A 15,470-nucleotide genomic window follows, 5' to 3' on the forward strand; every position below is an offset into this window, starting at 1 on the left:
GGTAGTTGTTTGAATATGAATAGAACGAATGTAATGCCAGGATTTGTTTTATTTTGGACCTCTGCATAGCCTGCAAGTATCTTTGACTGTTTCAGGGCTGATGAAAAAGAAAATATAATAGGCAAGATCCTAACTTACAGCATGACTTCTCCTAATTGATTTCACTAACTCGCCAGACATTCATTTAGCATTGTGTGCTATTGACAAAAAAACCTGTTCTATCAACTTAAGTTTAAGCGAGAATTGGCATTCACTGTACGCTCACACAGCAGGCACACTTTGATTTTGAACATGATGAAATGTGCCTCGCACGTCAGGGGTGTGATGCAGGCCTGCACGGCAGACAATGTCTGTCTGTGAATGTCGCCCATGAGTTGAACTGGAACAAAATGAAACTCTGATTTCCATTGCCGCTATCGAGCATTGGGTCTGGTTCAAGCAAAAGAACATAATCTTCAAAGCTATTGTAGAATGATGTCATTGTTTAGGGAACCCGAAGGGCTAGAAGGGTGACCCCCTAGGCAAGCTGTTTTTCATTAGACGTGCTCGGCCCAGATTCCCACACAACAGCGAGTATTAAATCACACTGAGAGGTGAGGATAAATTCACCACGTTGTTTCTGTAGGACAAATTCAAGTGTGAGACAAATAATTTAGCAAAAAGCAGACATAATAGACCACCACTATTTTCAATTGAGTGCACCTTACATTTAAAACAAATCAGAGCTTTCTTCTGTGTTCATCCAGTTACTGAAACTCGGGAGTCCACTCTTCTAAAGTTGATGACTGGACTATGTTTGTATTTCCAAACTCTGGCACTAGACCAATGGGTCTGGTTGATTACTGGTGTGTGAGGACCAGGCCTTAGAGTAGCAACCTTTACTTACAGTGCAAAAAGCAAAAGAGGTCGCTTCTTTTATGTTTGTGGATTTTCAGTTGGAATTTCCTGTGCATCAAAGCACAGGAAAAGCACTGCTGAAAATGACAAAAGATCTTTAACACCATTGATTGCTATTAGAGGAACCACACTCGGCTGGTTTAAATCATATTTCTTCCATGTTTTATTCCAGTTTGTGTCTGTAAACGTTCAATCCTCAATGACCACCAATGTTAGTCCCACAGTCCCACAAGGTTCTGTACTTGGACCGATTTTATTTATCCTGTAAATGCTTATTTTAGGCAATGTTATCAGAAAACACCGCATAAACTTCCATTGTTAGGCAGACGATACTCAATTGTAAGTATCGATAAAGTCAGACGAGCCCGTCGAGTTCTCTGAGGTTTTCATAGGTCGTGGTTCTATCTGGACCCTGTTCCTGTCTCCGTCCAGAAATTGAATTCTTACATAACATACAGTTCCAAACCTCATACAATCACCACTTCCTGTGATTTCCACTCCGCTGGACTCTTTTATTACGCTCCCCTTTGCCTCAAGGCCTGAGTAACTATGCATTACTGTCTTCACATCGGATGTGTTGGGCTGCAGACGGCGTGTCTGCTACGCATTGCACATCTACGGACCGAGAGGATGGCGTGCGGCGAGCCCAGACACACGAAAGCAGTAACAATAGGTTTTGTTCCACTGTTTTACTGGTGACATCAGCGGCTTCTTTTTAATGGGAGCGTCTGTCCCGCCTGCTGGGTTGTGCTCAGCCAGGAAACTAGTAGCCTGCCCCACACCTCCAAGTCTTTACACAAATATGGATTTTCTCTCCTATTCAACCCTAGCTCCCTTTTGTTTTACTTATTTCTTCCAACAATCCCGACAGGATCATATTGTAATAGTGTGAAACCGCTTCCTTCCAGAATGTCTTCTACTGAACTTTCCTTTTGTAGATTTTCAATAGGACTTCTGGGGTTCCTTTTGTCCTAAGCACACATTGAGCTTCCTCTCTCTGTTCCTTTTGAAAATAATTTAGAGGTTGCACGAAAACAAAACCCGACGTTTAAATCTCCCCCTCTCATTACAGCGCCCTCACCACCAGGAGAGGAGGAGATGACACCCATCCATGCGGTTGAAGGCTGCACCCTGCTCCATGTTCACATGGAGGTGAAAAATAGGAGGATCAGTTTAGTTTTTCCCTAACCCATATATATATATTGTTTTAATTAGTTATTAATAATAATACTTTATAATAATATCAATAGCATGTGGAAGCTTCAAGATGCTTGAACCCAATCAATGAAATCCATTAAAATTCATCGGACCGATGTAATGGACTGGGCTCCTTGTTTATTACTTCTTCCATGGATTTAATAGGCCATGGTGCAGGCCTTGTCATTTTTGAAAATAATCGAGTATGAGGCCGAGAGAAAAGCCAGGCTGCTGCTTTTTAAGTCTTCTGGAAATGGAGAGCTACAAATTTGTGTCAATTAATTACAATTTTAAAAATAGCCTCATGAGTCAAGAGTCTTTCATTTTAATTTCCACATAAAACGCCAGGTCACATGACCACTTCTGTGCACATGGCCGCTAATTCCATAAATTGGCGCATTGCTCGAGGTAGTAAGTTCCTCAGGGAAGCTCAGATTCTCCTCCCGGTGTCCCTGCTTGTTTTCTGGGCGAGGTAAAGGTTTTCTAAACGGAAACACTACTGATCAGGCATATACGTTTTTGTCTGTATGATATCTGCATTTGATGTCGGGGTTTATATTGCCTCTTCTTGAACACACAGACTCTGCGAGGGCACATTGGAATAATAATAATACGTGCAAACCTGCACCCATTGGCCCAAGAGTTGTCATCAACGGATCAAAAAACGTCTCCCACTGCAAACTGCTCTCAATTTACAACATTTATTTCACCTACCGATACACCCAATACAGATGAAATGTACAAAACCAACAAGACTGGGAAATGCTGCAAGGTTCATGAACATGAAGGGTCTCTGGTGGGCCAGGAGATTGAAAGAAGAGAGGGAGAGGCCCGATTCATGCACATGGTTCTAGTTAGTGGACTCCCATTACAGACAATGTGGTCTGGATGAAACGTTACATTTCACAGTCTAAAGGCATGAAAGGTTGCTTTCAGTCATTGCATAAACGAATAAACAAACACTCTACAACCTAACTACATACAGAACAGACCAACAAGCTAGATCTGGAAAGGGGACAAATAGAGGTGTATAGTGGTTTCAATTGAAATGTAACATATAGGCAGGGGAACAGAGAATATCAAAATCCACAAGCACCAGTTTGATGTAAAAATGGTTCATAGATCTTGTGGTCCTGTACTGTATTCATTGTGAGTTTTTAAGTGTTACCTGGCAGCCATATTGGCCGTCAGCCAAACTACTCATTGAGGCTTAAACACACTATTTGACCTTTTCTGCATTTTCACTACAGATGTGTACAATACATGTCATTTGTATATCAGCTGTTCCTTTTGATGACTCTAAATACCACATTTATGTTATTTATATATTTTCCAGAAGAGTCAAATGATTTTACCCATGCTAGCTAAAAGGGGGCAAACTTGAATTTCAGCAGACATGCAAGCTGCATCAGCATAGATATCTCCACATTTGATAGTGGAAGGGATCCAGTGCCTTTCCGTCTGGGATTCAAGTTTAATGTTTGAAAAACTCTCCTTTGCTTTTCCATGACTCAATCCAGTGGATCATTAAATGGAAAAAAGAGGGTCTTTAAACAATTTTACACTCAGATAAACGGAAAGTGATAAAGCAAGGAGACCGTACAAAGGTATGTGGGAAACCACAAAATCACAAGGCTCGAAGGATTAATGAGAAATTTTCCAGACACTGGTCTTAACTCAGCCTCTGGTTTGTCTGTCAATCAGGTGTCACAATTATTTGCAGCATATAAGTATGCAAGGTCAAGCAGCATGTTTAGCCTTTATCTAACTCCTTTGTATGTATATTTTAGGGTGTCTCTAACAGCCTGTAAAGTCAATGTTGGCACCAGATGAAACGGCTCGCATGGTCTCAGTATTTCCTACAGGAGGGGGGGGGGGGCTAATTGCTTCATTAAAAGAGTCTGTGGAGTTGTGGTTATAATATAGTGCAGACTTACACATAGAAACAGACTGAATTTGTGATGCAGATAACACTGGGAACACACTATACATAAGTCACATTAGAAAATGCATTGGTTAAAATCCATGACAAAATGCTTCCCATAGTGAAGTTCCACCTAAGATATGCCAAAGACTCAAAGATATCACAGGTATCAGTATATAGGTGCTTGACTTACTTTTGTAGTGGTAGCATCTAAATAGTTTAGTTATTACATACAGCTTTCAAAATATATTTCAAACTTTTGGGAATTAGCTTAGATGAGCGATACATAACATGTTGGTACATTGAGCATAGCAGTCGGGAGAAGCAAGCTTTTTTCTTTCAACGTTAAAAAACACACTAGCTAAATTTGTTTCATTTAGCTAACTTTGTTTTATTTATACGCATATGGTCGGGAGTTGGGAGTGTGGGAGTCAACAAATGGTTTTAATGGTAAACAACAGGTCAACACTAACAGCGCCATTTCCCCAGTCATGTCAGCCAGCTAGCTAGTTTGAGACAGGGCAGCTGTTTTCTCCAAGACTCCACTCCTATGCTAAGCTACGCTAATCACCGCTGGGTGTTTAAAAAGTGTCTTTGACCCTTTGGCAAGAAAGCAAATACGCATTTCCCCCCAAAAATGTCTTGTTGATTGATTTAAACAGCCTAAGTAGCATCGTTAGCAACTCATTTCTCATTTCACCACAGCAAGGAGTAAACTGGCCTCTCGGTGGCTGTGATAACCACAGGCTGAAGGAATTTGATTTGCTGCTGTTTCCGTACTGGATGTATGAATCTAAACAAGTACATTCCTCTACCGTGTTCCACAGTTTAAGATATTACACTTTATTAGATATTCCTATATTAGTCCCACAATGAGGGAATTCACATGCTACACATGATTGAAATGTGTGTGCAAAAGACACATTCTACATGAAATACGTCAGCATGGGAAACATGTCCTTTTGTATCCTAATCTTATAAAAGTCATAACAGAGAAAAAAAAATACAGTTGTGTCATCACTTTGACACATTAAACATTTTCCCCTTCACAAAGTATTTGAATACAAAATAATGCAGACAATAAATAAAAACAATACTTTTTACACAAGGCACAGGTATTAGTGTTGTTTATGTGTGTTCATTTCATAGCTGCTGCTCCCCAAACTGTATCTGGGCGTACACGGTGCCGCTGCACGACGCCTTGCTTTCAGGAATTGGCTTCACCAGATCCAGTTCTGCGTAAGTCAAATTCTCCTCCACTATCTTCGGCTGCAGATGGACGAGGGAGACGGCAGAGGATAACGATGACGGAGGAGAAGGGGAGAGGGAGGAGGCAAGGGAAGAAAGTGGTATAAGTGTAAAAATGAGCAGGAAGTTTGGGAGAGTTTTCTTAAAACTTAAGATGAGTCAGTATATAAATACAGACAATGTTCAGCTCCCCATTAATTAATAATACAGGAACAACCCCCTTCCCCCTCCCCTGTTACAGCTCTAACAGACTATTCATACTTTTTAATTTATTTTTCTTACATTTTTAATTATATTCTTAGGTGCAACCATAGTACATAGTGCACTATTTTTTTTACATCTTGTTTGTTCTCATTTTATTTGAGATATTCTTATACCAGTGTGTGTGTGTGTCCGTCTGTCTGTGGGCCTTTGTGTGCGGTCCCCCTCTCCCCCCCCCCCATTGTTCCTCTCCCATTTGGAAACCACCGTCTTAAACAGCACTTAGAAAGCAAGAAATGCTTGTTGCTGTTTTCCTCTTTTCCTCCCTGGTGTCCCACTGCTTTACAGCGTTGGTTTGGTTCATGGAAGCAGGTTTTGTGACGCCACCTTATGGGATTCTTGGGTTGGGGTTGCCAAAGTTCAATTACCTCCTGCTGCATTCTGTGCCATTAAAATGCCAAGTTGCCACAAAGTCACTTCATTCTAGTGACAATTTAAACAAAATTAAGCCTGGGTTGTGTGGTACGCTTTATGACATTTTCTGGTACTTTTAAATACATGCATTCCTGTCATATGCTGGTTTTGCTCCTTCGCATTCAGGACTCTCACGAGGCCTCACAAAGTTCATGGGAAAAGCTTAAAATGCATGTGTGCTGTTAGAAGCGTGATATATGCGGCACAAATGTGGTTTAAAACAGGTGAAAGAGACTTCTGCTAGATTCCTAATTATTTGGCAGTTAAATATAATGATCAAGTAAGAAAAAGGTAATGAATGCCATAGAACTCACCAGCAGTAATTTCCTTGGTTGCGGTCTTAAAAGTTTGGGTTTCCGTGATTTATCTCCAATGGGAGCTGCGTTGACAAAACAAAAGGCAATGACTTTGCAGAGATCTGTTGAGCAAATACAATGTCTATATATACAGAATATATGTCCCTTAACCAGATCCTTAACCACAAACCTGACGTGTGTTCCTGTTCGTACAGTGCACAATAGGATGTAATGTTCGATCGGTCGTCGAAGAAACAGTGGTAGCTTAGCATTGTCCAACAGTGACAAAATCCACCTGCCAGCGCCTCCAGAGCTCATAGTTAGTATGGTATATATTGTGTTTCTTTCTTCTGTACTAAATGCAAGTGTAAAAATGACTGTAAACTGGAATGCTCCAGACTAACTCTCCAGTTCCTGGGGTCTCTGCTGGATGCAGAATAAATGCTTATGTTTAGACCACCCTAACTGACACCATCAAAAAGTGTCGAGCCTTGAGACCAAAGCTGGTCTGGAGTTCTACAACACTGGGTCCTGGCCCGGGTTAAATGTGGAATCTGGAGATTGTTTCTTGCACTTTTCTCATAATGACTTCATACTTTGAAATTATGTCCAATGTGTTTAGACCATACTGGTAATTTTTTTTTAAAAGTGTAAAAATAGAAGCTTTTCCGTAAATTGCTTCAAACTTCAAAATAGAGATTTGAGAGCTCTATGGGATGACCACTAAGATGGTACTTAACGCAAAAAAATGTTTTTTGTTTCTTTTCATTGAAAATAATGGTGTGTTACATTCCACAATGCGATGCCATATCTCTGCTTGTGGATGTTTGCGGATGTTGACCTCAAATGACAGCACATATTCATTTTAAACGCAAAACGGAACAAAACGTACGAGAATAAACCTCTGCTTCTCCTGCTGAACAAGCACTATTTACTCCCACAAAAACATCTTTTTTAGGAAACAATAAATGAGGGAGCTGCAGACTCATATTTACCTTTTGCTGGTATCTCTGGGGGTATCTCCTCTTGGTAGTCTCTGCTCCGTTTCTTCCTGTATCTCCTCTCCTTCTTGGGCAGAGCAGGAGACACGTTGATCCCACTGGTGTCTGTGTCTCCAGAGCTGGATTGAGAGCAGATTATCAGGTGCTGGGTGCAGTTTATAAAGAGCTCAGTCTTTTTTGATTGCTCTCATGGCTGTGTGTGAGGCTTTGTCGCCCGTAAACACTCACCTGTTGTGAGGGCTTTTGACCAAAAGGTAATTATCTGCATAGATACAAATCTGTTAGATACACAATAAGCAGATAACAGAATGACAGCAAAATTCAGCTTGTGTCCAACTTCAGGAAGAAACAAGAGGAGTGATTTAGAAACAGGACTAAGGTCAAAGGTAAGGGGAGTGTTATCTTGGTGGTGCTGCTTACCTTTTAACCTTTTCCTCCTCTGTATGTACTGGCAGGTCACTGTCACTGTGAACATACACATGCACAGTAGACCCACGGAGCAGATCAGCACTGCACACAGATACACATCTGAAAAACAAAAACATGTCCACACACATCAGCCTCATGCCTACTGGCCCACTGTATACAAAATTAAGGGGGAAAAAGGGCTATTTTAGGGCACTGTGCACCTGCTAAGGAGAGCTCAAGTACAACAACATGACGTCTTACCTTTGAACAAATTCCACAAGCTTTCTTTGGCTTTGGCGGCTGGTAGGACGTGCACTGCACGGAGAAAGGAAGGGAGGGGTAAGAGGAGAAGCATGTTTAGTCCACTGGCCTCCCTGCGGCCTGATCACACAACACAGAGTTCAAATACTGCTTATTGTAGGAAGACCAAAGGGCCCGGGACTGGACTGCCTGCTGCATGCTGTCTCCGAACCACCGTCCAGAGGCTTCAACCGGGACCTCTTCTGACCGTCACCCTCACTTTCATTACAAACTGTCCTCAACAACATGTTCCTCAAAATAATGACAGGGACGTTCACATCCCAGTCTACTATACACAGGTAGAAATCCGGCTCTCTAAAAATGAGAAGGATTAGATACCTTTTGTATTTTTTGACTCAATATTGGAAAATTGGTCGCGTTGAACGGCTCCACAGACCTGCCACGCCTTAATTGTTAAGCATTCAGTGGATAATCTGTTTTAAAATGAGGGATCAGTCTACAGTCCCACAAAACATTCACCCAAGGGGCGAGAATGAAGACAAAATCATTGAAAGAGATTCAACTTAACCATTTATTTTTCTGGCTTACCGGATATCAGAGCAACGCAGGTGGTCAGCACACTCAAAAAATCTGTGTGGAATTCAAGGAATGTGGAATGAGAATCCCGGCTGTGTTTCCCAAACTCAACCTGAAATCTCACTCCACCCACTCAGTCGATCCTCTGAGCCATGTGACCACAGCAGTCTTAACAACGCTGTAGTCGGCGGTTGGAAGCTTGCGAAGTGACACCCACCCGGGCCATCTTGAAATACATCAAACCACCAGAAGCTGACGACAGGCAGGCCCGCCAAGCCGGCTGCAGACTTTCCCACAGTCAGACGTGCTCTGAGCAAGCTTCAGAAGGTCGGCTCCGATCCTCCTCGAGCATCGATCATGTGATCTGTACGTACGAGAGTAACTCGAGTTTCGATACCGAAAATGTGTCTTTTATCCAACTAGTAACCAAAAGAAAATGTAAATTTTTCAAACCAGATCCATGGATTGATTTCCTGAAGAGGTATTTAAACATGCATGCACAAAAACAAACTGAGACCTATGAAGCTTGGGCGTAAATTCAGTCAAGAAGACTGGAGATGCACAAGCCTGCCCCCGGGGGCCCCCGCTCTCTATGTGGGCATGCCATAAGCTGATTTAGGGGGCGGAGGAACTGTTTTGGTAAACCAATCGCACCAGTGCTATCTAACGTGCTATCAGCTCTTCAATGGCTACATCGGACTACAGTGTCGGAAGTGTTCAGACACGCTGTTTGTCACTGCTACAGAGTTGCATTCATTAGCTGATTGTTTCAGAGTTGTGGCTTTTTGGCTCCCCAACAAACCCGACAGTGTAAACCATGCACATACTGGAGTGAATACGGCTCTGTATCTCCACCATCCACTGAGTCCCTCACTGCTCTGATTTACTGTATTACAAACGACTAGTGATGAAAGTACACGGAGACCTTGTGCCTCTTGACAAAGCTTTGATTAATTCACTCTTTAACTTCCTGCCGTCTCTTTGGATCTTTTCTTCCCGGAATTAGCATCTTCCAGTACATTTTTACTCTCTCTGCCTCTATGATGGTGATAAACCTTGGTCTGGTCCATTCGTTCCTAAAAGATAACAACTCTTTGAGATGTTTTTTTGACCGTGGAACTGCAATATTCCTAAATTTGTACGCTGACGCAGCCGAAACAATACCCAGTGTTCCATGTTGTTGCTATACTTAAACCCATGCCACATCCCTGTGCCGTGCACCTCTTGGAGGCAGTCGCCCACATGTGTTATAGAAATACCAATGAATTCAGTTTGTTTATGCCAGCAGGAGGCTGTGTCCACAGAATCCCTCTGACCTCTATGATTGTGTTTATTATCGCAGTTGTAAGTAGAGTAATGGGATTTTGGGGCGAGGGTGGAAACACCTGATCGCCTAATGTTATCCGTCCGCAGAAATTTCAACACAAAGGCACACATTTGTGCACATAGAGGCTCAGTCATCTGTGGTTTCTGATGTGAAGCGAGGACCAGGAGCAATGGTCCCAGAGAGGCTTTAACCCCACAGAGGATGTTTATTATAGCTGTCAATCGTTGGAACCGGGAAGGGATACCTCTGGCCAACGGGTAAAACTGTGGAGTTGTAATGTTGAGGGGGCTTTGGCCTGTCTATTATAGTTACTACTTTAATAGTTTACAATGGAGATAATTTGTTTTTCTATTTTTAAATGGTCTAAACAATCAAAGTGACGGGCTAAGTTGAAAAGATGTGGGCATTAACCAAAAATATGATTCAGTTGGGGGGCATTCTAGGCTGCTGCACTATTTCAAGTTAAACTCACGCCATGAACCAACAGAAATAGAAAGTAAACGATGCAAAGATGTGTTTTGAAGTACTCTGAATACACTGATAATCAAAAGAGGTATTTTAGGCGTCATCTCAACCTAATTGTTTGATTAAAAATAATGATGTGTCCAATTTCTATATTTACTGCCATTTGTGTCGAAGTTGCAGTATTCATTCAGAAATTCTTTATTAATATCTCTTAAACCACAATGAACTACACTTCCTTGGATTAAAATAGCTCACCACATCCTTGCCCACGCGCGGTCGCTGCCCACTAGACTGCGACTGCAGGCAAACATCAGAACTTCACCTTACTTGGCACAACTCTCTGTTGTTCCATTTCCGCTGAGTCCGTCTAGAATCATTCTGCTCCACATTTGGGAGGGAAACTCTGTGTCCAGTGCCAATGTCAACAGCTCTCGGTAGGGACTGCGTGTGTCCCTTGGCCCCAGACTTGGCCGTGGGCGAGCCACAAATTCACGGCATGCAGGATCGCTTCCATGTAAAATGCGGTGGGTAACGTCTGCTGTTGTTCAAGTAGAAAACGCAGCTTAAATAATATGAACTGCCTTTAGTTTTGAGTGAAACCATGGACCAAACCTACCAAGCCATGATGGTTTCTGCGTTTGCTGCTCTAAGCGCTTGGTGTCGGGGATGAGTGACCGGGGATCATTACCAGTCTGCTGCAGAATTAAAAGAAAATTACATTTTAGCATCACTTTTGACACCAGAATCTGATTGGAAGGCTGGATCTGCGGTATTGGGTACATACAACATCCCAAGCCATTAAGCAATCGAGCACAGCAACGGTTTGTTGGGGGTGGCCCGGGGGAATCCCAGCTGTCATTGACAACGTAACAACCACTTTTTATTCCTTAAAAACTTGGCAAAGAGTCATTTGACCTCTAGTTATATCCACCTCCTCAACATGAGCTGGGCTTAAGACCCATACGGTAGCCAGCTACCAGGGCCTAGTTGGATGTTAATTCTTCGGGACCTGTCACGTCATCCATCTTCAGAGCCAAGGCCCAGTACCTTTCCAGAATGATGTCCAATCAATATCAACTTTAAATAGGTCTGTATTGCAGCCTTGTCAACAAGAACACAGCGCATCCCCACTTTGTGGAAGCTGGCTAAATGAAAGGCGTCCGTTAGTAAGCAAGGTAAGCTGGTGTAGGGGAAAGGAGGTCTGGCTGCCCAGGCAGAAAGACAAAATCATAAAAGTAAAAAGCACAAATAAATTCGAGAGGGGTGGTTATCAACCGTGTGGTTTCTCCAACTGGCAGGTAAGAAAAAGTGGTTAAGTTTAGTATTGATTTACTCCGAAGGGAATCTTTCTGAATCTTTTTGCGCTAAATTATGCACATGCATATTTAAGGGACGTGAAGGAAAAATACTCAGATCTCCGAAAGTGTGTGGTTACATGAAAGTGGCGGGCTTTCCGGGGAGGGTATCTGGTACCAGTGGATTTGTCATCTATTTTCGTTGTGTGAGCATCTCATTTTCCAGCGGTATCATTGAAACCTCCCATTCTCTTTGCTCACTCTCCAAGATCATCTACCCAAGTCAAAGCCACAACTGACCGAGGATCTTTTCATCTTCAGACTTTGCTCTGTCGAATGATATTTCCACTCCCAAATCAAAAACAGGAGAGCACCACGGTCTGCTCATTGATTCCATTTCACTGCCTCATCAGCCAGATGGATCACTTCACCCAGTTGTGGTAAATCAAAGTGCTACTACTGCAGATGCAGAACTGCTGCCCTGAGACAAAACAGTGTGCTGTTTGGGCTGTTGTCGCCTACAAACATCCCCCAATTTGCCCTAAAGTGCTTTTTGGAGAGATTTGAGGTTTGTTGTAGTGCTCCCCCCTTATTCAGGGCCATTGTTTTTTTTGTCATTTTTGGTTATACGGGCTTATATGCTTTTTCAGATATGCCTCAATAACAGCTGGAAACGGCTCGACAGTTTTCTGTCAGTGACAGCAGACGAACTGGGCATCTGCGTTAAACCTTCAATGCTATCTTCAAAACATCATTCCTCCATGCTTTTGCTGTGGTTTCAGAAATATCTGTTAAGTCGCCGCACTGCACCATCAAAGCAGTGATGTCATTTTGTGAGAAACTGGTCTACCGCTACTGGAGCTAACAGTGAATTGGAGCATATCAATGCCAGATGTTCCCCAGCTTTTTTTTTTGGCTCAAGCCCCTAGTTTTATTCTCAACCACTTTTTCAAAACAATAACATTTCTTTGCTATTGAGATTTTTTAAATAAGAGACAGTCTTTATTTATGGAATTATGAGCTACTTGAATCACGTCAATTCTACATAAGAGTCCATGAGCACAGATGACACTGATTTACAATGATCTGTTTGAAATGTATTGTCTGATTTGTTTATTGGGAAATGTTAAGTTTAGATTGTATCTTCGTAGTCTAAGTCTAGTCTAAATAGTTTTCATCTTTCCTCAACTCAAACTAGAAATGAAGCTGCTTGTATTTCCCCAAACTGCAGCGTGAAGACGTAAACACTTAACAGTTGCGGAGGATCCTCACAGAATGCTTGCTTGTTAAGTCTTTCAGCAATAAGAAAAGGCCAGGAAACACTTAAAGAGTAGTTTCATCCCTCACCCCTGAGCTCCGTGGCGGCGGTGCAGTTGGAGGAGGCCTTCCAGCGCTCCTGCTGCTTCCTAAACTCCTGCACCCGGCACATGTAGAGCCCCCGGTCCCCCTCGGACACATTCAGGATGACCAGGTCAAATATCTTCCCCTGTTTCACCACCGTCAGCTTCAGTTTGGGCCACGGGAAACTCTTGGTGTAGTTGCCATAGAAACGGGCCTTCCTCATGTTGACGCGGGCGACGAGGAGTTCGTCCTGCGGCCGGTCCGTGCCCTCCGGCAGGAAGCTCCATTTCACCACCGGCAAGGCAGCGTTCCGACGCCGCTGGGACACAACGCAGGAGAGTGTGACATTTTGACCCTCCTGGGCCACCGTGAAGGGGGAAGGCGTGATGGTGACGTTGATGGCCAAACACAAATCTGGAGGAGAAGTTATTTTAGAGCCATTTGTAGTCGATTGTTCATCATTTGTTTTAGTGCCCTGCGTACCTGCGGTGCAAATAATACTAGCCTTGCTAGTCAATTTTGACAATATTAAATGTCAACCGGTTTAAAATTTTACAGCATGTGACGCTGTGGTACCAAAATAATAGCACATGCCTAAAGCGTTAAACAGGTCAGCGATTCTCAACCTCAGAAAAAACCATGGAGCAATCAATCTCTACTCAAGGTCAACTTTCTGACCCGCTCAACAGATGACGATTGCTCAGTTGACAGGACACTCGAGATAATAATAATTCTCATGACCTCAGTTTAGTCATCTACTCTCTTCAGAGTGGTAGGATTGATTATTCACCGCTTTCAAAAAGTGGATAATCCTGTCATGGCATTCGGTTTGGGATTCACCATATATCCATGGAGTTCAGATAAGGTACACAACGTCAAATATGTTTTGAATTTTAGATTACAACATTCTATTGTGAAATCGAGTACTCAAAATCTCCAATGAGGTCAGGATGGCTCAACGGTCTCTTCTTTCGCGCACGTTACGACATACATCTGATGAAATTTGAGGAACAAATTTGACCACTGAATCTGTTGTATGACTATATGTGTGTATATATATATATATATACACACATATAGTCATATAGACATTCTTAGTGAGATTTCTTCATCTCCTAACCCTCATTTCCTTTCAAATTCGCAGATTTCTACAAAGCTTCTCTGAGAAAACACTTTGTCTCCACCACATCCACTTTGGTATGAAGCAAGATGAACTTTTCCTACCTCCAAGCAGCGCTCGGGACAGGAGAGCGAAGACCACAGAGGAGATCTTCATTTTCCACGACTGCAGCCTCCATAAACTCCCAGTCAAATGCCTCTGAAGAAGAGAAACACCAGGTTTCCTCCTCCTCCTCCTTTTCTTCTTTCTCTCTTTTTTTCCAAGCTTGGGAGTGTAATATGAAACATTGGACGCTCTGTTTCTACTCAGAACCTCCCTCTGTCCCTCCCCCCCCTCATGTCACACACAGTAAAAGCCCATTTGGCAGGCTGATGTACACCTACACACACACACACACACACACACACACACACACATATGCATACGTTGACTGAGTGGGAAATGTAATTTCCTATGCAGGATGAAGGTGTGTGGGTGCACGTGTGTGTGTGTGTGTGTGGGGGGGGCGGATGTTGTTGAGATTGACGCCGAGCAAATCACACTTCCAGCTGTGGGGGGCAGCAGGCGCAGACCAACGTCAGGGCTTTTATTTTAGAACACACACACACACACACACATGTGCTGACACAGGAGGAGGAGGAGGAGGGTGGGCTGCAGTCCGACTGTGGGTGGGCGTCTTTGTGGCCTGTGAAATGATGGAGGAGCACAACATATGGAGGTATGATCCGCAATCAAAGTTTCTAAATTATTCTCAAGTTTATCCCCCTTTGGTTGTTGATCCGTCCTACGAATCCGGTCCCCAAACGTCGTACTTGTTGAATCGTGGTGCCTGTGTGGCCCATCTCCCCTCATCTCGTGTCTCCTGTAACAGGATGCCACAGTGAATCTTTGTATGGCGGCCTGTCAGCTCAGTGGTTTTGGGACGCTTCAACCTCAGAGAGCATGTGCTGAGAGGATCTGGGACCCGTTTGATTGACAGGAGAGGGGGACCTGTAAGTGCTTTTAGTCTGGAGACATTTGACAAACACAGCTGTCGCCTTGACAATGAAGTCCCCACTTTAGCAAAGCCAAAGAGCCAAAAAAAAAAATGGTGTTGAATTCTCCAGATTTCGACTCGAGGCCCAAAGCAGGATTCTTTGCTTATTCATTTTCCTGCGAATTAAAAATAAAACGGTCCTTCTTCTGTTAGGTGGATAGTACGTTAGCAAAACAATAGTATTTTGGAGCTGCTTGAACTGACTTGTGGTGGAAGAGGAGCTCCGCAAACTAAAAACACAACAACAGAAAGATCACATTCGTCCAGAGCTGTTTTTCTGCTGACCGGACAAATGTAGGTCCAAAATATTTATTCTCCCTCTAGCTCCTCTCTGGTCTCCACGTAAAACACCTGATGAAAATACCACTTTTTTCCCTCACCAGCCAATTGCTAACTGATGTGT

At 43.0% G+C, this 15,470-nt stretch overlaps 1 protein-coding gene across 1 annotated transcript; it reads right to left on the minus strand.

The window, feature by feature from the left end:
* Window positions 1-2,785: 2,785 nt before the first annotated feature.
* On the minus strand, window positions 2,786-14,297 carry vstm4b (V-set and transmembrane domain containing 4b). The gene is made up of 8 exons (XM_037464596.2): window positions 14,136-14,297; window positions 12,918-13,325; window positions 7,908-7,961; window positions 7,659-7,766; window positions 7,467-7,500; window positions 7,233-7,357; window positions 6,256-6,320; window positions 2,786-5,287 (listed from the first exon to the last, which is right to left on the minus strand). The coding sequence occupies exons 1-8, from the start codon at window positions 14,185-14,187 to the stop codon at window positions 5,162-5,164; spliced, it is 972 nt and encodes a 323-aa protein (XP_037320493.2). The 5' UTR covers window positions 14,188-14,297; the 3' UTR covers window positions 2,786-5,161.
* Between the last annotated feature and the right edge of the window lie 1,173 nt (window positions 14,298-15,470).

This window comes from Pungitius pungitius, chromosome 21 (genome assembly GCF_949316345.1).
Source record: "Pungitius pungitius chromosome 21, fPunPun2.1, whole genome shotgun sequence".
In the NCBI taxonomy this organism is placed as follows: domain Eukaryota; kingdom Metazoa; phylum Chordata; class Actinopteri; order Perciformes; family Gasterosteidae; genus Pungitius; species Pungitius pungitius.